The sequence below is a fragment of the Neovison vison genome, chromosome 4, assembly GCF_020171115.1.
Source record: "Neovison vison isolate M4711 chromosome 4, ASM_NN_V1, whole genome shotgun sequence".
NCBI lineage: Eukaryota > Metazoa > Chordata > Mammalia > Carnivora > Mustelidae > Neogale > Neogale vison.
In genome coordinates this window covers 207532407-207556566 of record NC_058094.1, presented here as the reverse complement: position 1 = coordinate 207556566, position 24160 = coordinate 207532407, and the positions used below count along the sequence as shown (strand labels likewise).

Here is a 24160-nt window from a genome sequence, read left to right as displayed (position 1 = left end):
GAGGAAGTATTATATTTGTGGAGTAGGAACAGGATGCTATTAAAACACTTGAACAAAAAATTTATGTATGAGTGCTGAAATAAAAAGCAATTAAAATGGGCTAGATTGGGAGAATCACCTCTGTGAATTTCACAGCAGAAGAAATCATTTCATTTCAGAACTACCAATACACTCCTAAAGCTTAACACAGAGCTTAGTACACACCAGGCATTTTATGACTACTTGATAAATGAACTAATGAGTAAGTGAATGAATGAGATGAGTGAATAACAGAGTGAGAATGAATGAAAATGACTCAATATGCATGGCTGGCCGGTGAAGCAAGCTGAAAAATAAAGTTGAAGACAGCTCCTTTATGGGGAACAAAAATGCAAAGGCAGTCTTAAAAAAAAAGGAAGAAAATTTACAGAGATTCAAAGCACAAGGTACAATACCAACAGAATTTCTAGAGTCAGAGGCAAAAGTGAAAGACAGTAATTCAAGAACTAATAGGAAAAAAAAAATTACAAGATGAGTGTACAGCCCATTGAGTACGCAGCAAAAAAGGACACATCTATATTTTAATAAATTTTCAGAAAACCAAAGATAAACAGAAAACTGTAAGATCTTCCAGGGTCAGAAAAAAAAAATTGTTAAAAAATAGAAATGTAAGGGAATGGAGATCGAATTCTCATAAACACTGGTGAAGCAATAGAACAACAGGCCTTCACCGTTCTTGGGAAAATAATTTTGAATCTAGAATTTCATAGAGAAACCAACAATCAAGATTATAGGCAAAATGAAGACATTTTCAGACATGCAGAAATTCAGAAGCTTTACAACCCACACATGTAAAATCCAGGTTCTTCACCAAATCTAAAGGAAATACCACAAAAAGACTGAACTGAGATACAAGTGGCAGGTGCAAATGAAGAAGTACAAATAAACAGATGGGGGCACCTGGGTGGTTTAGTTGGTTAAGCATCTGACTGAGTTCAAGCCCCAAGTTGAGCTCCACACTCAGCGTGGAGCCTACTTAAAAAACAACAACAAAAAAAAAGAAGTACAAAATGGAGGAAGAGACAGACATACACACATAGAGAAAACCACACAAAGGGAATTAATTTAACATTTCTCTGGGGATAAAACAACATAGAATTTCTGTTTCTGTAGGTCTTCTCACTCCATCATACTAGGTCCAGCAGTAACTTAGAACTGCTATGGTATGGGGGCGGAGGGTAAAATTTTGGGTTAAACTTACAAGCAAAGCTTAGAAGACAATTACACTGACAGAGGAGTAATGTAATAAATCTTGAAACAGAAGAAAAACTTTTTATTACTTTGAGAGCAAAAGAGAGTTTGTGCAGGGGTAGGAGGTACAGAGGGAGAGGGAGAGAATCTCAAGCTGACTCCCCGCTGAGTGTGGAACCAGATGGCTGGGTGGGCTCAATCTCATGACCCTGAGATCATGACCTGGGCTGAAATCGAGAGTTGGACACTTAACCAACTGAGCCACCCAGGCGCTCTGGAAGAAAAAGGAAGGAGAAGTGTGAAAAGGGGAGCATTCTAACTTTCTAATCTTTCAGAGAGGAAAATACTCGATAAAGTTATTTAGAAACAATAAACTGAACTTTGTAAAGTTCACCAATGGTAAAACTTAATATAACAAAATTGGGGGTTAAAGGAAGGAATAGTGAAAACATTCAAAAATATTCATCTTTTGGGGCGCCTGGGTGGGTCAGTGGGTTAAAGCCTCTGCCTTCAGCTCAGGTCATGATCCCAGGGTCCTGGGATCGAGCCCCGCATCGGGCTCTCTGCTCAGCAGGGAGCCTTCCCCCCACCATCTCTACCTGCCTCTGCCTACTTGTGATCTCTCTCTCTGTCAAATAAATAAATAAAATCTTTTTAAAAAATATATTCATCTTTCATATAAGGATGCTAAAAGAAATAAATCATAGTTAAACATTTTTAATTAGTAAAATTAATTTATAAAGCTGTAAGGATAACTGTCCAAAAATTAAAAAGCAGACACGGCTGAGAAGTGAGCATCTATGTTTCCATGGGAGCATCTGCGGGAGGCAATGGTCCAGTCAGTGACATAAATAATGTCTCCGTACTTTCTCAGATGCTAAAAGAGCATCTTCAGGATGCTGTAGGCAGCTCTAAGTAAGAACACTAGGTCCAGAAAATTGGGTTTCAAGAGGCCACTTTCTTCCTATGTTTAGCTTGGAAGTGAGATACTAGTATGTTTTAAAATTTAAAAACTTGAGAGACAGGAGGTTTGGCCTGATTGTGAAAGCCTTAAAGCTACAGAAAAACACTCACGCCAGAAAAACTAAGGATTGTAGGACACTTATTCCTACTGTGGCAGAGAAAAACCAAACGAGGATTCAAAAAGGATTATTCTAGAAGAAGGACTAGACCTGACTTCAAGCTTCAGTCACTTTAGACTTTAGGAAAGAAGTATTCCTGCAAGCTGGAACTAAAGAAAAAGAAAAAAGAAGCAGAAGTCTCATTCCTTTCAAGTGTGATTGTCTGGTTTACATAAATATAATACAAGACAAGCTCTATCTATGAAGAATCCAAAGAGACACAAAGAAAGTTTAAAAGGATGGCTTTGAGGCTACTGGATGATTGTCATTAGAACAAAGAGGTAATGAAGATGTCCCAAGTCCAAAAGATCTTTGACAATACCTCTGGGAACAAGGCCCCATACTAGTGTGGGCATCAAGGCAGCAGACAGCAAAAGGGCAAGGCAGAAAAGCAGTAGAGGGAAACACGGTTTCAAAAAGAATGTTAAGGGGGGAACCCACCCCACCCAAATAGGACATTGTACAAAAACAGGCATTTTCTAATTGTTCCTGTCCTACAGTTTCATCTCTATGCCATTTCTTCCCCAGAACAGGTCATGTCAATGGTCTCCTACCATTGTGAAATACTTCACATGAGAAACACTGGGAAAATATCTTAAGTGATACTGTATCTGCTGGATCTGTTAGAATTTTCCAGGACTGGAATGGCGCTAAGTGTGAATGTGAGTATGTGAGGTTTAACCCTAAAGTTGTATTTTTTAGGTGCCTCCTTATAAATGTGAGCAAATTTTCACACCTTTCTTTAAAAAGGTGACATGCAGAAAGAGTGAGCAACCAGTTAATACATTATAATATGGGTTTGCCAAATTGGAGCTCCAAGTAATTGGGAAGTCCAGCACAAGAAAAGGTCACCCCAGAAAAATCTCACTCTTCAAGAAGGCTCTGACAATAAAGAAAGAACGAGATTTTAATCACTGAAGCTAATTACATAGAAGACTAAATCACAAGAAGAGTTATTTAAGTGTCTTAAATACAATAAAAAGTAATTAACAGGAAGCGCCATCTTGACAGCTTCATGTCACAAACCAAGCCTAAAAGGCTCAGCTAATTCCCAGCCCGGGAGCCAGAGAATGAGAAACAACTCTAAGTTTGATCTTTTTATTTTTTTATTTAAACTGTTTTGATTAACAGATAACAACTCTTGCCAACTCTACAGTGAAGTTAATCAAGAAAAAAATTTTAATCTATTAGAAGGATGATGAATCTCGTTTTCATTGATTCTCTAGAGGGCAAGAGATAGGAACAGAAGACTATCACACAAGAGGTGCCTCACAGAGATCCTGTGACTCAACTCCCTCCCCTACACACCAAAAAGAAAAACAGAAGGACTAGACTGAACCCTAACCGAGGACAGAGCGAATTCACACCCTTTGACACGTGAAATACACCAAAAAATCTGCTCTGAAATAACTGCAAGAGACGCCACCTCATCCGCCTCCCCCGCCTGGTCAGCCCGTGATCAGCAGCTGGAGAGAAGCTCTCGCGCAGCCAGAGGAGCCCAGCTGATCCCAACAACAGGAAAGCCTCTAGAAGCTGTAACAGCCTGTATTTTGGTATACAAGCCTACAGAGGATGATAGGCATAATTTGTATCAGATGACTTCTTAATTCTGCATTTCTACAAGCTTGAACACAGACGGCCTTTCAGAGAGCTGATGGATTACTAAAGGAGCTCTCCGAAATGACCTTCCCTGAACTGATCTGTACATTCTAGGATTTTGCCCGATGCTGGTCCGAGGGACTGAGGGCCACCAGACCTGTGCACTTCTGTCCCAACCTGCTAAGCCATTTGTTTCTGTCCTCATAACTATTTATACTGGTTGTGCTTGTTTTTTTTAATTATGTACTCCATCAAATATTTTTATTAATAACTGAAATAGAAGTACACACTTCTATTTGTGTGTTTATGAAAACAGATGAATACTGTGTGTGTTTATGTGTTTATGAAAGTGTGTTTATGAAAACAGATGAATACTTCTAAAAGGTTTAATAAGATGAATGGCTTTAAAATGGCTGCGAAATAAATGAGGGGGATGTAAATCACAGACATCTAGGATTTCATAATTAGTGTTCTTAAGTACTCATTCTGAAAGGGAAGATCAAATGGTGGATCTACTTTGCCACCATCAAAGATTTGGAAATAGATGTATATTTTTATGTTTAAAATGAAATGAGATTAAAAAAAATCCCTTCTCTAGACAATGTTTTTGAATAATTAACCATTTCACTCAGAAAGAAGGCTATTAGTATAACTAAATTCTAACTATTAGCTGAGTATTTGAATGTTATTTATTCATACAACTTTTTTATAATATTATTTGGAATGATTTGCAAAAGGACAGAAAATTCAGAAGAATAGAAACAAAATCAAGGCAAAGGGAAAAGTAAAGAGAAGCTATGAGTAGGAATAGAACATAAAAAGTGTAAAAAGCATTAAAAGGTTCATCTTCCAGAAACATCCTGTCCTTGGCAAGGATGTCCCAATAACCAAGCAAAAGGGGAAAACTATCCAATACAATTTCTCCAGTACTGATTACATAATAATAAAATCAGGGAGCAATAGAAACAACTGTCCCAGTATTCCCTGTTATGCTTCACAAAAGGATCCAATATAATAAATAATTCAAAAACCTACTGAAACTACAACCATATGTTGAATACTGAGACTACAACAGGGAATATAAGTGACAAAAATCCCTATCTTTAGGGAGCTTATGGTCCAGTGAGAGTTTGTCTCAAAAGTATCCATAAATCTCAGTTATTTCTCCTGAAGGCAGCCTAGCAGTTGCTTCACACAGTTTAGTAGAAACAGCTCTGTGAAGAAACTCATCATGCTTCCCAGGCACCTTGCTAGGCTGGTCAATCAAGGGGACAATTTAGGTATCTGGAAGAATCGATATCCTGGTAAATACTTTGGTAAATCATACCAAAATAATATTCCTTATAATCCAGTTATAACAACTGAGAGGTAGAGAGAGGTCAAGGTTACCACCTCTGACATGAACCTGAAGTACAGATAGTCTATGCTGTCAGTTAAGACCCATCAACTTGTGTTAACCAACAAAACTGAAAAAATGACTGATACCTTCTTACGAAGGCTTGAGAACCTGACCAAAACCTTGGCTGCACAGAGAGCCACCTAACCTCTGCAGAAAGGATTGCTAGTCTGAAGGAGTAATCTTCATTAAAGCCAAGATCAACACAGTAGAAAACTCAAGGTTTCATGGCATGGAGCATGCCCACAACACTCTACTATGGAATTCTCAAATGAACTGTTTCAAACTGCCCTATAAAAAGAAAAATCTCTGTAACACACTCAGATTATACAAATTTTAAGCAGTGTGCATTTACTTTAAGAGTAGACCTCAATGAAATAACCTACTCTAGTGGATTGTCAAACATGGGTGGAAACATCTTGTAAAAATAAAGATGTGGATTTTTAGAGTACTGATACTTGTTTTTTACTAGCGAATTAGATAGCAGGAGCAGTTATTTACTGACAGGACTCTTTGTTTGTGACAGTTAAAATTTTAATATACAGGAACACTAACTTCCCAGCTCTCCATAATAGAGTAGCATCTAGCTCCTGAGAAGTACTGCAAAGTGGAAATAATCATTAGTGCAACTTACACAGACAGAAAAATGACCAAAATATGTCCTAATCCCTCCCTTGTCAAAAATATTAACTGATTTGTCAAGATTCTGCTTCTAATGAAGTGTGTCACTTGTGATGGTGTTAAGGTAGTGACAACAAAAGCCTGTACTGAGTTCCTCTCCACAAAGTCTGACTGTTGTGTGAACAGTAAGGTTTATACAAATACAGGAGTGCTAACAGTGACCAAAAATAGTTATTGCCGAAGTGTGACAGTGCGAATGAACAGGAAAGGTTCTTCTTTGGTACGAGAGCTTCTGGAAGGTAAATTAGCTGCTAGAGCCTCTCTTTCCTTTCAGAGGCACACAGCAGCTTAAAGGGGTTTCTCGTAATGCGCTCCATTGTACTTTCAGTAAGACAATCCCTGTTTTGATGGGAAACCTATTCTTTTCTTCCCCTCCACTATGCCCCCTTAAAAGAGAAGAAAAATACCAGTTTGGTAACAAACAGCATTTAAGATTGTTAACTAGAAATGGAAACAAAGATCATGCTGGTATATTTTACACAGAGTAAGAACTGCTACTGGGGACTGACTGACTGTTTTAATATTCATTGTGGTAGCATGGCCCAGCGGGCTGCAGGCTTCCTCCTTCCCCTGTCAGATACCTCCCTTGAAAGACTGTTCATCAACCAAGTTCCCAAGGGACTCTGGAATAGAACAGGATATAGCTAGTATAAAAGAGAAAGGCCCCATCATCTATTGACAACATACATCCATACAAAGAAAATGTCCAACGAACCCTTCTCCTCCTGCCCCCCCTTTTTTTCGTGTGTGTGCGTGTGTGTGTGTCTGTCTGTCTGTCTGTCTATAATTCAACTTCCTAAATTAACGTGCAGATAATTCTTCTACCTAATGTTGGATAGTACCTAGGGCCTGACAATAAATGGCATTATTAATAGTAATAATGTATGCTACATAGTGCCAAGCACACAGAGCCCAATAAATCTTAAACAATAATGAAAGAATATGATTAGCTAATGAATGATTATAAAATGCTTTGCAAATATAAAGTGCTACACAGACATAATAATTAAGAAGCACTGTGTTAGGAGCAACAGAAAGCAAATCAGGGAGAAAGAAAGGAGAGACGTGACTGAGGACAACGTGCAGCTCTGGCTGAGTCCCTGCCGGCCAGAACACTCACATTCCTCCAATGGTGACAGTGGCACATGTCCGCTCTGAAAAGGCAGGCACCGTCTCTGTGGCTGGGCTGGCCGGTCTAATGTAGTCCACAGTCACATTGACCTGCAAATAAAGAATCACGGGAGTTAAGGTTGAGAGTTTGCAACACAGCTCACTAGCAGCTACATGTGCCTGCCCAGTTGTGAAAGATCACCTCACCCATTTGGATTTTCTGCGCCAAACATTTTAAAAAACAAAAGCCGAAAGACAGCTGACCCCCAGACTGGGAAAAAATATCTGCAAATGTCTTATCTGACAGAGGACTGTTTACCAAAATATGCAAAGAAGTCTTAAAATTCAACAGTAAGAAAATGAACAACTGATTTAAAAATGGGCTGAAGACCTGGACATCTCACCAAAGAAGGCCTTCAGAGGGCGATGATGTTCTCCATCGTGTAGCACTGGGGAAAGAGAAATTACAAAACTACGGCGCTACAACTATGCTGGGGTGGTCCACGTCTAAACGCGGACAACAAACGCTGGCGTGGGTGTGCGGCAGCAAGGACTCTCATTCACTGTTAGTGTGAATGCAGCACAGCGCAGCTACTTTCAAAGCCAGTTTCGTGGTTTCTTATAAAACTGAACATATTTTACCATACACGCCTCGGTATTTATGAAAATGAGCAAAACTTATGTCTATACAAAAACCTGGATAAGCATGTTTACAGCATCTTTACTCATAACTGCTGAAATTTGGAAGCAACTAAGTTGTCCTTCAGCAGATGAACATACAAACACACTGTGGTACATCCAGACAATGGAGTATTATTCAGCGCCAGAAAGAAATGAGGGGGCGCCTGGGTGGCTCAGTCGCTAGACGTCTGCCATCGCCTCAGGTCATGATCCCAGGGTTCAGGGATCGAGCCCTGCATCAGGCTCCCTGCTCAGTGGGAAGTCTGCTTCCCCCTCTCCCACTCCCCCTGCTTGTGTTCCCTGTCTCGCTGTCGTATAAATAAATAAACTCTTTTAAAAAAAATTAAAAAAAAAAAAAAGAAGAAATGAGCTCTCATGCCATAAAAAGACTTAGAGGAACCTTAAACGCCTATTGCTAAGAGAAAGAAGCCAACCTGGAACAAAGGGACATATTGTATGGTTCCAATTATGTGACATTCTGGAAGAGGCAAAATTATAAAGAATGAGATCAGCAGTTGCTGGGGGTCAGGGGAAAGAGAGATGGATGAACAGGAAAAGCACAGGGGATTTTTAGGGCAGTGAAACTATTCTGTTATTAGACAATAATGATGGACACATGCCATTACACATTTCTCAAAACTCAAGAGAACACAGAACACTGAGAGTGAACCCATTTAACTATGGACTTTAAGTGGTGATCTATCAATGTAGGTTCATCAATTATAACAAATGTACCATCCTGGTAGAGGCTGGTGACAGTGGGGGAGGCTGTGCTTGTGAGGAATGAGGGCATAAATGCGAACTCTCCACTTCCTGTTCGATTTTGCTATGAACCTGAAACTGCTCTAAAAATTTAAAAGACTGATACCAAAAGAGAAAGACAAATGGCCGGACATTTAAGGTCCCACGGATATTACACTTGACAGAAAAGAGGTTGGCAATATTCCTTTAGGACTCCTAGATAACATTATGTAGAGCAGTTCTTTAACCTTTTCAGACTCCTTTGAAGATCTGTTTTTTTAAAATATGAATGCCTCTACAGAAAAACTGCATGTTATTTCAGTCTACCATAACTTTTCCAGAACCAAGTTAAGAAACATCAAGGAAAACAAACAAGATGACCGTCACAAGGATGCTCAGGGCTGGTATCACAGTACATCAATGAAATGACACAGCTAACCACATCCAGTGCCAGTATAGTTGAAGGTAGGAAGTTTGGAGAAAAATAACGACAGAGTGGGCCAGAAAAACTTTAAATTTCAAATGAAAAAAGGATAGGTGTACAAACAGGTTAGGAAGCTAGGAACCTAAAATGAGAAAGCTGTCGAATCCTAATATACAATAAAAGGAGATGGGCATACCGAACAATGAGCTTTCTTTATGAAAACATTTAAGAAGGAACAAGTATGTAGTATCCATTAATAAACATGCAGTGTCTGTTTCACAGAATTAAGGTATATGGCTGGTTTTGGCCATGGCCAAGGCTTACATATCTGCATGGAAGAAAATATACTAGATCAAGCATCCTGAAGCCATCCTCATAGTCAAAGTCTAGAACCTCATTTTCTAAACATGTCTTTAGTTCCCACTGATCAGCTTAAAGACAGCATATTGAATAGACATCAAGTTCAGCCACAGTGCTGGTGAGCACGATTAAAATCCTTTCAAACTGTCTGTTCCTCAAAAACTCATTTTAAAAATGAATACAAAAATTTTGAAAAGGACAGCTGCCTCAAAATTCGGACTGTCAGATCACTCATTTGAACACTCCATCTAATCACGATTTAAAAGCAACAGGGAGCCCTATCACAGAGAAAGCCAGTTAAGGACTGAAGATAAGGTAAATTATGAGAAGTACTGACAGAACACAACAAGACAGACAAGAAGAAAATATACAGAAGACCCTTAAAGTCAGATATATTCACTGAAATTGTTGCTAGGTCTCATGGACTTATCTAAAGCTAAGGAGATGGGTACCTTTGAGGGATATGATCAGACTAGGAGAAGGGATGAAATTTAACAACTAGGCCCTCGTTCAGTAAGGTTTTAATAGTTTCCCTGTATGCAGAGAAATAGTTAAATAGTTTATTAGTTTAATAGTTCCCCTGTATGCAGCCAGAGTTAATACAGGCCAAAGACAGAGCAAGGAAATAGAGGGGCTACAAACAGAAGCACAGCTGACTCAAATTCCTAGGAGAGGAAAAGTTGTCCCCAAGTTACCTGCAGTGACACATCCTGGAACTCTACACCCTGGCAAGGCCCTACAACTAACTTATAGAAGCAGGAAGAGAGCCAGGAGAGCACATGGAAATCTGTTTAACTCATGGCAAAATCACACAGGAAACTAGCAGTGTACAGGAGCTAAACCTCAAGGATGCCCACACCATGGAATGTAAAGGAATTTAGGGTTAAGTTTAAAAAGGACACAGCCACAGAATATGGTGGACTGGGGGCATTTGGTGTGAAGCCAAAAGTTATATGGAACTGAGGAAAGAGGTCCACATATCTGTGCTCTCACCTGATCCAGCTCAAACCCACAGTTCTACTCCAATGGAAACATTCTTCCTTGCTTAAAAATAAACTATGAATCTCAAGGTTACCTTGCACCTGCTAATACCAAGCCTCTACCTCAGCAGACAGGAGAGTAGGATAGTAGCTCTTCAGTGCAAATACACTGCACAGAGGAACATTAGCTCTTACACAGAGAGCATTAGTTCATCCAAAAGACCAAGTGAGTAATGGTGGCGATGATGATGGTAGTGGTGGTGGGAGGGTAATGATAATTAACAAAAATGAATACAGGACCATCCTCCAGTTCAGAAGGCGAAAAGACACCCTATTCCAAAACTGATTTTCAGGAAAATAAGTGGGAAGACCAAACAAACAAAACTTCAATTTTCACTAACCTAAAGAATCAGTTACATTCATCTCCCAGTTAATTTCTTCCTTTATCTAGGAAAATAACTGAAAGTAAGAGATTAAAAAAGAGCTCTCTGGGGAGGGAACATTATTAAAGTAAATTTCAAATACAAATGAGGCCCTGAGAACAGCCCACAGCCAAGACACACACCTGCAAGCAGCCACGACAAACCAAGAATTAAAGTCATTGTATAATTAGCATTTATGTCCCTCTCCTGTGGATTCTGAGATCTGTTTCTCTACCTTGCAGCCATCTCTAGATACTCATCACTGACTTGTCAATCACTTAAAAAAGAGCCACAATTTAAACAGTTTCAATTAAAACTGTAAATCTTAGCAAGGTCTTTGAATAATTGATAACTAGTTTTGTGCTTATGGGTTACCTACATACAGAATGGCAGGAATTAAAAAGTAGCAGTTGATGCAGATAGGTTCCTCATTTATCAAGCAAAGATACTCCTGGAAATGTTTAGTACACAAGTATTTTACATGTATATAACACAAAAAGACAGGGCCTGATCTCTGATCTCTCTTTACAGCAATGACCCCAAGGAGCCCCAAGCAACCAACTCTTGCTTGGTTCCACTTGTCATTCTCTCACAGAAGAGTCACATCCCATTGTTGGGTCTCACTTTTTCACCTGGAAAATTTAGAGCACTAGACTAGAATTTTACAGTATCACTAAACTCTCTAATTCCAAGACAGCCAGATATGGCGTATTATATGGCATTTTCTTAAGCCTCTGTAATTCCTACCTTACATTTACAATATACTGGAACACACAGATTATAAATTCCAGGAAAAGGCAGGTTATGCCTTTTACTAACACTGTCGTCACAGGGCCTGTACAGGAGTAGCTGGGTATACTGTAAATACCTGTTGCATGTAACCAGGAGCCCTTTCAGACATAAAATCCTAAAGGACACCCTTGAAATGAGAAGGATCAATTCTGAGAACTACTTTGTCAAGCTGTTGATCTTTCCGCTGTTTTATATGACAAAAATGTATTTATTTAAAAGAGAGGGGAGAGGAGTATTTTGAAATCATGATAAAATTTTAATCACAGCCATTCCTGTAATAGGTTGAACAAGCAAAATACATGTAATTTCCTGTATTATTTGTTTCTCAAACACATTTTCAGAGAAAAAAAAAGGGTAGAGGGCAATCTAATTTGATCCATCCTTGGTCCACTAGATTGTAGAGTATTCCTTTCAAGGACCTTGCAGAGAAATGAAGATGAAAACTTAAGACCAAATTTCTATCAAATCTCTTATAAAGCATGGAAGCAATTTAGTTCAAAAGAATAGCTTTAGGCCACACCTAAAGAACTGTGAGCATCTATGGATGGATATTCTTCATCCAACTGATCTCTCAAAAAGCAAAACTACCAAAGAACTTCATAGACTTTATGGTAGTGATGATAATGAAATGACAAAATGACAAAATCTGAACCGTGTATAAAGGACAAGGAAGGGAGGAAAAAACAACTGCATATCCACAATATTTCCAGGTCACAGCCTGAGTTTAGTATTAATATAACTAGGGCTGTTATGTAAGGCTATTTTGCATAAGCATCATATAATCCCACCCACTATTCCACATGGCCAATCATAAATTCACTAGGAGCTGTAATAAATACCCTGTCTCTGGAAATCAGCTTTTAAATGATCCATCACTCTCATGACAGAATTTCCCGGTAGTTATGAAAAGCTTCTGTGTACCCCAGAAAAGACAACATCGCCGTCTGGGCAAGTCCAGCTAATGCACCCAGAAGACAAAAGTAAGTAGAACAAACTATTTTACACAGCTTAAATAAGAGCATGGACTCGAGCCCACCAGGCTGCAAGGTTTAGTTCCCAGCAATTCTACGTAAGAGCTGTGTGAGCTTCAATAAGTTACCTAACTCCTCTGTGCTTCAGTTTAACATGGATAACTCTGCCCATCTCACAGTTGTAGGAAGAAATGCATTAATATACACAAGGCATTTAGAACAGAGCCAGACTCAGAGTAAGCTCTATGTGTCAATTATATTTAGATAAACATGCACTGATTTTCTTAGAGAGCCGGGCACAAAGTTAGTACTAAATAAGTGTATGTGAGATAAATAAGTACACGAATACATACATATATGCAAAAATAAGATGCATGTTGACTTAAATCATTAGACTACTGAAATCATTAGGTAGAAAGACTCAATTAAATACACTTTTCTCCTTAAGGAGCCACAGCAAACAAGAATATGTACTTCATACATATTCATCCCAACTTAGAGATAAGTGGGGCTTATTTTAAAGAATGATACACTATTTAGTATTTATTTATACTTTTTCTAGATTAATTTTGTAGGTACCAGTTATTGAAGATTTTATTTACCAAAGATAATTAAAGCAGAGTGTGGGAATAATCTCAATTAATAGGTTAACTAAAGATACTTCAAGAGGATACTCCTTGCCTTACTAAATCAGGAAGACAATGAACAAAGAGACCAAGTCTCCACTTATCTGGACAAAACAGGACCTTCCAGAATACTCCTCAATATTTATATATGCTTAATCTTTCTTCTCTGCTAAAAAGCACCTTACGTATTAATTTAAAAATATATACATCGCATATTTTTACATTTTCAAACAAATCTTAATTACCCATTCACCTAGATACAGGATGAGCTTCAAAACAACTGCTGAGGAGGGACCGCTTGGTCCTGCTTCTGGGCATGTGCTAATCTTACCTCCTAGCCAAGCCAGCTACTCAGATACAAGCCTCGTGGAGCCACTCAACCCCCACAACAGGACAACACATGTACCTCCCCCTAGACAGCATGGGGTCACAGGAAGACCATGAGTCACAAATGAGAGCAACATACGACATTCATATTTTCTAGTAGCAACATTGAAAAGGGAAAAACAGATGAAATTATTTTTAGTCTTTCCTATTTAATTAAAAATGTCAACAAATAACCAACATGAGAAAGATACTAAGATTATTTTTCCTTTGATACAAAGTCACTGAAATCGGTGTGCTTGCTGTGGGTCTAGCACATCTCCACCCGGACCGCACACCTTTTAAGTGCTTGGGAGCCACCTGCTGCTCTCGTCACCACCTGGGACTGCGCACACCCAGACTCTTCCTTCGGGCACAAGAGTCTTAGCGTCATCCTCTCTTATAGGAGCCTACGTATTGTGATTCTAACTTTCTCCATTTCTTCCTGGGAGATTCTGCTATCTTCTCTTAAGAACTCCCTGTAAACACTCTGAAACCAAATAGGAACAAACATCTTATGAAAAACCAGGTATGAAAAATAAAAAAGTTTATCCTTCATTATCTTAAAAAAAATCTGGGGGTGCCTGGCGGCTCAGTGAGTTAAGCCTCTGCCTTTAGCTCAGGTCATGATCTCAGAGTCCTGGGATCAAGCCCTGCATCGGGCTCTCTGCTTAGCAGGTAGCCTGCTTCCCCCTCTCTCTCTGCCTGCCTCTCTGCCTACTTGTGATCTCTCTCTCTCTCTCTCTCTCTCTGTGTGTCAAATAAATAAATAAATAAAAATCTTTAAAAAAAAAAAGTTACTGGACTTGACCAGAAAGCTTTGGAATTTTCAGTTCCTAAAAACAATTTTGGATGAGACACTAAATTTGTACAAAGGGGAAAAAAATTCCTTTAATTTATGACTATCACTGTAAAATATATTCTGTTCTGTTTTTGATGAAGATACTTTTCAATCACTTCTACCATTCCAATGGCCAAGTTTTATTTATTCTTGATTTGCTGGCATAATTCTAGAATTCTTTATCTTAGGAGTTTATTCTACTGGATGGATGGTGACTAGAAACTCAGGTTAAGGAAATACATACTTTTGTAGTGATGATGAATACTTCTGCTGAGTATTGATTGTTATTATTAGAAAGAAATTGAGCAATTGGTGGATGTGAACTATTTATTTTTATAACCACAATCAAAAAGCTGAAATTTATGTTTCATTAGGATATCACTGAGCTCAGATCTGTCTTAAAACAATTTTTACAGAACGCCAAACCGGGGAACGTAAGCAATTTTACAGATAATGGACAAAAAATTATACACCTACACTGCAAAGATAAGGAAACAAACGAATCCTACCTTCTTACTTCTCCAATCCAGCCTTGGTGTACTGTGTAACTGCCCCCCCCACTTTGAAATCACTGTAATTAGGTGCTAAGGCTGGTTGTTTATTCACATATATTTATGTTGCTCTCACCCATCTATAATCACCCTTCCCAACTCCCCCAGAGTCAGAACTATTCTGAGCATATTCTAGTTGCATCAATGTAATGTTAACCTATGGTGCTTACAAACCTCTATAAGCGCAAAGGCAAGGAGCATTTTTATTTGATATATTTCTGACAAAATGAACTCCTTACCCCCCACCACCTTGCTGGATGGGCAGATGCTTTTATCTGTTTTGAGAGGAAAGGTAGAAATCCAGCTTAACACAGGGCCTGTGGAGATGCTGAGAGTCTCTACTAACATTAAGCATTCGTTTAAGTGGACATCACTGCTTCCTGATAAACATTCAGTTTGGTAAATATTTAATTAAAAGCATACACAGGCATGAGATCCACAAATACATGTGAAACATTTTATATAAGGACCCATTAGAGACTGGCAAAGATTGCTAGAAGTAGTGACTTGACAACCGTAACATTAAAATGGTCTCCAAATATTCCTTAGTTTATGTATGAGGTAAATAATGGCACATATACAGTTTTGAAAACACAGCTCTGACAACTGAAAATATTTCAAGTAAATCTGATAAGGATCACAGAAAAACAGAGACCACTATATGAAAATAACTGCATAGTTGCCAATATTTTCATTAATCCTCTAGAATCTTCAGTCCTTACAAGCATGCAAATATATATAAAAAGTATAATCTGTGTTTGCATGAATGCTCCATCATCTTATTCATTACCGTATCATGGTGTGACTCTTCCCAATACCTAATTATAATAGTGAGGCCCCACAAGTAATACTGGAAACTGCCCCTTGTGTCTCCCATATGGTCCTTCTTACTCCATCAGAGCTGCCATCTCCCACTGCTTTCCTCCAGAGGGTAGAAGTTGCGCGAGGGTCTTTTTTTCTCCCCTATACAAGTGTCAGTCACAGGCATCTGTGTCCAAAATTTCCAAGGTCAGCAGCAGTCAGGGGAAATTAAATCATTTCATCCAGAACTCTCCCTGGAGGAGTTCCAGCCACACAAGCAGCACAAATACACAGAGATCCTTATGTCTTTGTGTAGAATACACACAATGTCACTCAGTCTTTAAAACAGCAGTCATAAAACAGAGAGGCTCAGGGATATGAAGAAAGAGGATTTGCTTAATGGCATCTGAGAAGAAGAATTACTGGGGGAAAGGGGGATATTATTAAGATATGGATAAAAACAAAAATTATATTTTCTCTGCAAATATATGCCAGTCTATGAAGAAAATGTCTCCTCTCACCAAAAGGCCAAACAGGGGAACTTAAGCAATAAAGTGGGGGCTAACATATTCACCTTGTCAAGAGTTCCAATAAATCCTTATTGCTCTGGGGGTCAGGTGTTGCTTGGGTGAGCAAAGCCAGTAGAGAAAAGCCATCCTGCATTCACTACAGTTCAAAGCACACCCTTTTCTCCAGCATGCCCATGAGCTGGCATTTAGAAGTCACTCAGACAAAGGGAATATATATTCAGGTAAATTAACTAAAGGGGTGAACTGGACTAAAAGAAGTGTATCATCATGATCTCTAAGGAGAATTAGGAAGGAACATATAATAATTCTTAAGGAATGTCTGCCAATGGCACAAAGAAAAACAGCCAAAGGATATAGCTCTTCTGTACTTATATAAATTATTCTTGGTTTTGATGCAAAGAAAAGATTGCAAGACAAACAGATGTTAACATCATAGGTCTTTCTTCCTTTAGATAGATCACCCTCTCCCTGTATTTCACAGAGAAGACAAAGGCCTACTAAATGAAACGAAGTTCCTTGATCAAAGGCACAGCATGCACACAGCAATAACACCTAAGGTCAATGCCTGAAACTACACACAGAGCCTGATCAAAGACCATCCTACATTGCAGCTGTGTGTCCACCTCCAAATCCAGGTCTTTTGACTTGTATGCAGCCACTGTTTAAAAAAATCAAAACAACCCCCCCCCAAAAAAAAACCAAAAAGCAAAACAACAAATAACAGTTCATATGCATACAGTCAACTCCCCACCCCACAAATACATATTTGGAAACCAGGCGAACATAGAAATGGATGGTAACCCTATGTCAAACGTATTACTTACGTACCTAACAGCCTAAATTCATGCAACTGAGCTCTAGGCAGCTATATGGAGAAGTCTGCTCCGAGACTCCTGATTCCTCAGTCTCCACTGCTAACCCTTCAGACACAGGAAGCAGAAAAATTGCTCAGATTCTTCAAAAAAATAAAAAAAATAAAAAACAGAACTACCATAAGAACCAGCAATTCTACTTCTGGGTATCTTCAACTGAAGGAGCACCTGGGTGGTACAGTCAGTTAAGGGTCTGACTCTTGGTTTGGGCTCAGGTGGTGATCTCGGGGTCGTGGGATGACTCCCCACTCAGCGTGAGGTCTGCTTAAGTTTCTCTTCCTGCCTCTTCCTCTGCCCCTCCCACCCCGCTCCGCATACACACACTTCTCTCTCTCTGTAAAAAATAAATACATCATTAAAAAAAAAAAAAAAAAAGGACAGAAAGCAGGGCCTCAGAGATATTTGTAACCCATGTTCACAGCAGCATTACTCACAGTAACCAAAAAGTGGAAGCAACCAAAATGTTCACTGATGGATAAATGGATAAACAAAAAGTGGTATATGTCGTATATACATGCAATAGGATACCATGGCCTTAAAAAGGAAGGACACTGACACATGCTATTACTTGGACGAACCTCAAGGACATTATACTAAGTGAAATAAGCAAGTCACAAAAAGAAATACTGCATGAGTCCATTTACATAGGGTATCTAGAGTAGTCAAACTTGCATCAGGCTCTCTGCTTAGCGGGTAGCCTGCTTCTCTCTCTCTGCCTGCCTCTCTGCCTACTTGTGATCTCTCTCTCTCTCTCTCTGTGTCAAATAAATAAATAAAAATCTTTAAAAAAAATGAAAGAGAAATAAAGCAGGAAGAAATAAAGAAATAAAGCAGAATGGAGGCTGCTAGGGGGCTAGAGCGAGGAGGGAATGGGGAAATGCTGTTAAATGGGTAAACCGCTTCAGTTGTGCAAGATAGAAGAGTTTTGGAGTTTAGTAATGCTGAGTTATGCAATCACATGGTACACTTAAAAATGGTTGTGATCATACATTTTTGTGATGGGCATTTTACCACAACTAAATACATCTTTTTTGTTTGTTTTTTTGCTTAGGATTTTCTACCCATGCACATTCCATTAGGCAGTAACCTAGCAGCAGCAGCCAGGTAAAGGTCAGACAACTCTTATACCTAGCAACTCCAGAATCTCAAGAGGATACTCCCATCACATTCCCAGAAAACAGATGTTTACCCAAAGGCAATAATAATGAGAAGTTATGTCCAATAACCCATTGAAATAAAGGAGCAGTCTCGGGCGGTCGTGGAGGACAAATTATTCCACCCTTCTCAGGATATGAAATACCTTTATGTATTTTTCTGCTTTCTAACAGAAGAGTGAATTCAAGCTACATGTCTAGGTACCACAAGTCTAACTAAATGTTGCCTGCTTCACCATTTCTCAGCAGCAGTCATAGAGTAAGACAGATTAATCTACAGCTCATTGACTTCCTATAAATTTGTCAAATAATTTTGGATGTGTTGGTTGTGCTTGGACACATTTCCTCCAGGAGGAACAGACCTCTCTTAGAGATATGAAAGTGTAGATTTAAATTTGCGGGGAAATTTCATTGCGTCCCACCATAATTTTTCCATCCCCTACCTGATTCTCCAGTTGAATCTAATCACTACTGCCCGTGCTTTTATCTAATAAGCTTCAACTTTCATGTGCTTCTCTAAGCACTATTTTCCCACTGTTGGCAGAAATTGGTGCGATATCTTTGGAGGTCAAATTGACACTGTACCAACACTTACTATGTAGATGTCCTTTGACCCAGCAATTTCACTTCAAGGAATTTAGTCTATAGAAACAAAGATGTATGTGCAAGGACTCTGTCCTTGCATTCATGGTAGTTTAGCACAAAAGCATAATTACAAGTTGTGATTTATCTCTCATAGCAGCCCACGAGTTCCAAGTTGGTAGTGGTCATGGCTCTTTTTATTCCACCACTGTATTACCAGCACTTCTCAGTGAACATTCCATGGCTGTTGAAAACAAGGGAGATCTATGCACTCTGTTTTAGAAACATGGCCAAGTAAAAGAGCAAATGTGTAATGGTACATATAATACAATCCTATTTGGGGAAATTCAGGACACAGAAAGATAATCCAGAGGAACATACCTAACAAACTGTAGGAATATACCTACAATTACAGGGTACATTCAGTTCTTTTTACGCCGTGAATTTCCAAGATTAAAATTTGTAAGTTACATTTCAAAGAGGAAAAATAAGATTAAAGGGAAAAAATGGCTAGTTGCAATAAAAATATAAAGAAGAGAACATGTACCTTTATTCAGAGCAACAACAAACTAGCCTGCTCAAACCAGACACTTCAATGCTGAACATATATTTACATCACACTAGTTCCCAGGCTGTGGCCAGTGTCACCATTTGGTAGTGTCTGCCAACCAATAAAAATTATGCAGGGCAAAAAAAAAAAAAAAATTATGCAGGGCAGGCTAAACACTGTTAGAAGGACACAATCATGAGGGCTTCCGGGTGCCCAGTGGTGTACTGTTTCCATGGCAGGTGGGCATCACTATCTGCAAATGAACTGCCAATCTCACTGTGAGCTGATAATGATGCTGCTGCCACCACCTGCCTGCCATATGTTTTCTCTACCTGTCACGTAACAAGGAACTGCATTTTGGCATGCTGGTCACTGACAAGTCCGACACTACTGGTCTATGTTTGTTATATCTAGCTGCAGCCCTTCAGGTAGCTGAGGAACAGTGGATGAAAGATACAAATATTACTCTACTGACCATTCACTAAGCCCCAGTATTTTGCAGCAGGCTAACCTGCTGTTCTTTCTTTATTCTAAGGCCAACACTTCGTAGTGTCTAAAGGGCTGTCCCCCAACCCCAGTTCATGCCCTGATCCTGTACCCCACTGGTAGAGCGGAAAAGGAGGACAGGTTTCCCACTGCAACAAACTGACTTCATTCTGTTTCCCTAAATCATCACAGAATAGTCAATAAAACCTGATGTCAACCCATGGGGTTTCCTTTTTTAGTACAATGTACTGTACAGATCAGCAAAGGCTGTGACATCATGAGCCATGAACTGGTGGTAATGGACCACTGTCTCATAGCAGCAAATAATCTGAAGATAATCAAATACGGTAAAATATGTTTGGTGCCAGTAAACTGCCACCAGTCACTGCCCTACTATACCTCTAACTCATACATTCCAGTCTGTATCTAACAGAGAATCTCAAAATATAAAGCTTGCTAGCTATACCTAGGCAACAATCTAGTCACTAGTTTCCAAAAAGGAGAGCCAGAGATTTTCAAAACCAAGTTTGGATAACACATAGTGAACACACAAATGGAATCAGTCACACTTTAACAAAGTGTCTCGCATTCCCATTAAAAATGGGAACTTAAAAGAAACAAAATCTTGCCATTTGCGACAACATGGATGGAACTAGAGCGTATCATGCTTAGCGAAATAAGTCAAGCGGAGAAAGACAACTATCATATGATCTCCCTGATATGAGGAAGTGGTGATGCAACATGGGGGCTTAAGTGGGTAGGAGAAGAATCCATGAAACAAGATGGGATAGGGAGGGAGACAAACCATAAGTGACTCTTAATCTCACGAAACAAACTGTGGGTTGCTGGGGGGAGGGGGGTTGGGAGAAGGGGAGTAGGGTTATGGACATTGGGGAGGGTATGTGCTTTTGGGTAAATTGGAAGGGGAGGTGAACCATGAGAGACTATGGACTCTGAAAAACAATCTGAGGGGTTTGAAGTGGCGGGGGGGTGGGAGGTTGGGGTACCAGGTTGTGGGTATTATAGAGGGCACGGCTGGCATGGAGCACTGGGTGTGGTGAAAAAATAATGAATACTGTTTTTCTGAAAATAAATAAATTGGGAAAAAAATGGGAACTTAAAGGTGATTACTCAATAGCACTTTCATGAATTATCAAGTCACTGTGCAAGTATGTATTTCCCTTAATGAGGGGATTCCTCATACATTTCAAGGGCTGCCCCTACTATCCATTACTTAACTCAATGGGTAAAATGTCAACCAGCAATAGCATCAAGAAACAAATACCAAGTGCTTCTCATCATTCATTCAGCAGCCATTCCACCAACAGAGAGATGTACCATTTCATGTCTGAGATAAAATTTACATAAAATTCACCAGTGTAACCATTTTATTTTATTTTTAAGATTTTATTTATTTATTTGACAGAGGGAGATCACAAGTAGGCAGAGAGGCAGGCAGAGAGGGGAAAGCAGGCTCCCCACTGAGCAGAGAGCCCAGATGTGGGGCTTGATCCCAGGCCCCTGAGATTATGACCTGAGCCGAAGGCAGAGGCTTAACTCACTGAGCCACCCAGGCAACCCCAGTGTAACCATTTTAAAGTATACCAGTTCAGTGGGTTTTAGTATATTCACAACTCTGTAAACCATCATCATTATCTAATTCCAGAACACTTTCATCACCCAAAAAGAAATCCTCTAGACATTAAGTAGTCACTCCTTGTTCCCTCCTTCCCCCAGCTCCTGGGAAACGTTAATCTACTATCTCCTTGTGTCTGTCTATTCTGGACATTTCACATAAATGGAAAAATAGAGGAAGCGGTTCCTTTTGCATATTCTCTCACATGGTATGATGCTTTTAATGTCCATCCAGTTGTTCCACAGATCAGTACTCGATGTCCTTTTATGGCAGAGTATGTGTACTTACGTGTGTATACCATATTTCATCTATGAAGATAAACTTTTTTTTTTTTAAAGATTTTATTTATTTGACAGAGAGAGAGAGAGATCACAAGCAGGCAGAGAGGCAGGCAGAGGGGAAGGGAAAAGCAGGCTCCCTGCTGAGCAGAGAGTCCGATGCGGGGCTCGATCCCAAGACCCTGAGATCATGACCTGAGCCAAAGGCAGAGGCTTAACCCACTGAGCCACCCAGGTGCCTCTGAAGATACACTTTTGAGACTGTAGCCATAATAAGATAAAGTACATGGAGAACCACTTTAATAAGATCTTTTTCTAGTAACAATAATCATGCTTTTTGTAATACCATGAAGTGCCTTGAGAATCAGCTGAGAGAGCAACTGATGGCATATGCAGAAGATTTACCATTAACCAACACAGGGAAGCCCTCTGAATCAAATCATAGAAGATAATGATTTTAATCCCCTCATCTATCCAGTTCAGAGAACCTCAGCCAAATCCATCTTTTTAAAAAAGGCACTCTTTGGTAAGAAGGAAGAATTCTTTTGGTGCCTAAGTCTCAGGGGGTGCTCCCTGAGTCATGAACCAATCAAGCAGCTACTTCACAGGAGCACAAGCTTCCTCACAACAGGTCCTTTAGTTAGGACAAACCGTACAGCACCACTGTTTAGACACAGTATGTTTACATACAGTATCTGTGGGTTTACATACAGAGTCTATGTAAAGATTCTTTCCAAAATTACAATCCCTATAGGCTTCTACCCTCTCACCAGCTATGTGTGCTTCTAGTTTTCTCGCACACACTCAACCCACTTAAAATGAACTGGACTACATTTCAGGATTCAAGGACTCCTCCATCATTACTTGGCCTGTTCGACTACATCATTGGCACACACGGCGATGCAGCTCTCCCTCATGTGTCATATATGGTAAATTCTATGTGAGTCTTTTCCTACCAGCTGACCTATACCTCTCCTGCCTCCACCCATAAGAGTTCACAATGGAAAAACTAATGAGAAATTCTTCCACAGCACAGTAGTGTAGGAATAAACAGAAAGATCCAATGAACCTTCTCCATAATTTGGCATGGGAAGAATTTTTGTCCTTGTGCTACTAAAGAAAAATCTCTCTCTCTCTCTTCTCATGAGATGTCATCTCATCAACAAGACAGTTGGTTTACTCATCAGGTATTTTTGAGTTATAAAGTAATCTGTTCATTAAAAGACCAGCCTAACAAGACAGTGATGATATTTAAAATATTCTGTCAAATACAGAATTACCACACAAGTTTAGACAATTTCATGGGAAATAAGAACAAAGCCAAAACTTCTAGCAGCTCCTGACACAACTACCAAGATGACACTAGAAAATCAGCAATTGAGGTTTATTGCAATAAGAATTTCTTGCAACCACTGGCCACAATCTTCGTGCAAACTACCTAAAGGAGAGACTTCTCAATCTCAAAAGAATCATCTAAAGCCCAATCATTTAAAGAGTACCTTCCAGAACAACCACTAGGTATAAGAAATAGAAATCAAACTTACTATGTTAGAAAAATATCAAGCAAAACTGCTACATGTATATGTACATACATACACACAAGAAATCAAATAGCAACTAAATAAATATATTAAAGAACAACACTGAAATTTCAGGTTAATCAAGTGCTGAAACAGAAAAGATGGGTCCATAGTAAGATCCTTATTTTCACCGTAAAAGATAAGCCAAGATGCATAGATATGTTTACTTTAAGTAAACTGATGGGGGCACCTGAATGGCTCAGTGGGTTAGGCCTCTGCTTTTGGCTTGGGTCATGATCTCAGGGTCCTGGGATTGAGTCCCGTATCGGGCTCTCTGCTCGACGGGGAACCTGCTCTCCCCACCCCCCCGTCTGCCTCTCTGCCTTCTTGTGATCTCTCTCTCTCCCTCTGTCAAATAATTAAATAAAATTTAAAAATAAATAAATAAATAAATAGACTAATGTGTTTATAAATATAATGTACAAAAGAAATGGTTATAATGGACAGAAGGTTATAAATTGAAATGCTTTATCATATCTAATAAAGTGAGTATTCTTAGTGACTGACATCTGCTAAAACTCCTACAAGTAAACATCAAGATAAACATAATTTAGCAAAGAAATCAGTAAAATATTCAATGATAAGTATGGGTTCAAAAGTCTAAAAAAGTCAATTAATAAGAGAGTGGGTATGTTTGAGATACTTTGATCTGGAGCAAACAGGGAGAACAGAGGTGAATTAACTGGTATTGATCTAATAGGCAACTCCCAAATCTGAAAAGAACAAATATAACACATTTTTAATAATTCCACAATTTATTAGTAGTCGATCAATATCTGTAAGCAAGAGCCCCACCCCTTTC

General features: G+C 39.2%; 1 protein-coding gene across 1 annotated transcript in view; it reads right to left on the bottom strand.

Annotated features, from left to right (window-relative positions):
- Nucleotides 1–24160, bottom strand: part of SND1 (staphylococcal nuclease and tudor domain containing 1) — a 415583-nt gene that overhangs the window by 222070 nt on the left and 169353 nt on the right. Inside the window, exon 12 of the mRNA XM_044246515.1 lies at nucleotides 7148–7248. Within this exon, the coding sequence (XP_044102450.1) occupies nucleotides 7148–7248 (101 nt within the window). The remainder of the gene's footprint in view (nucleotides 1–7147; nucleotides 7249–24160) is intronic.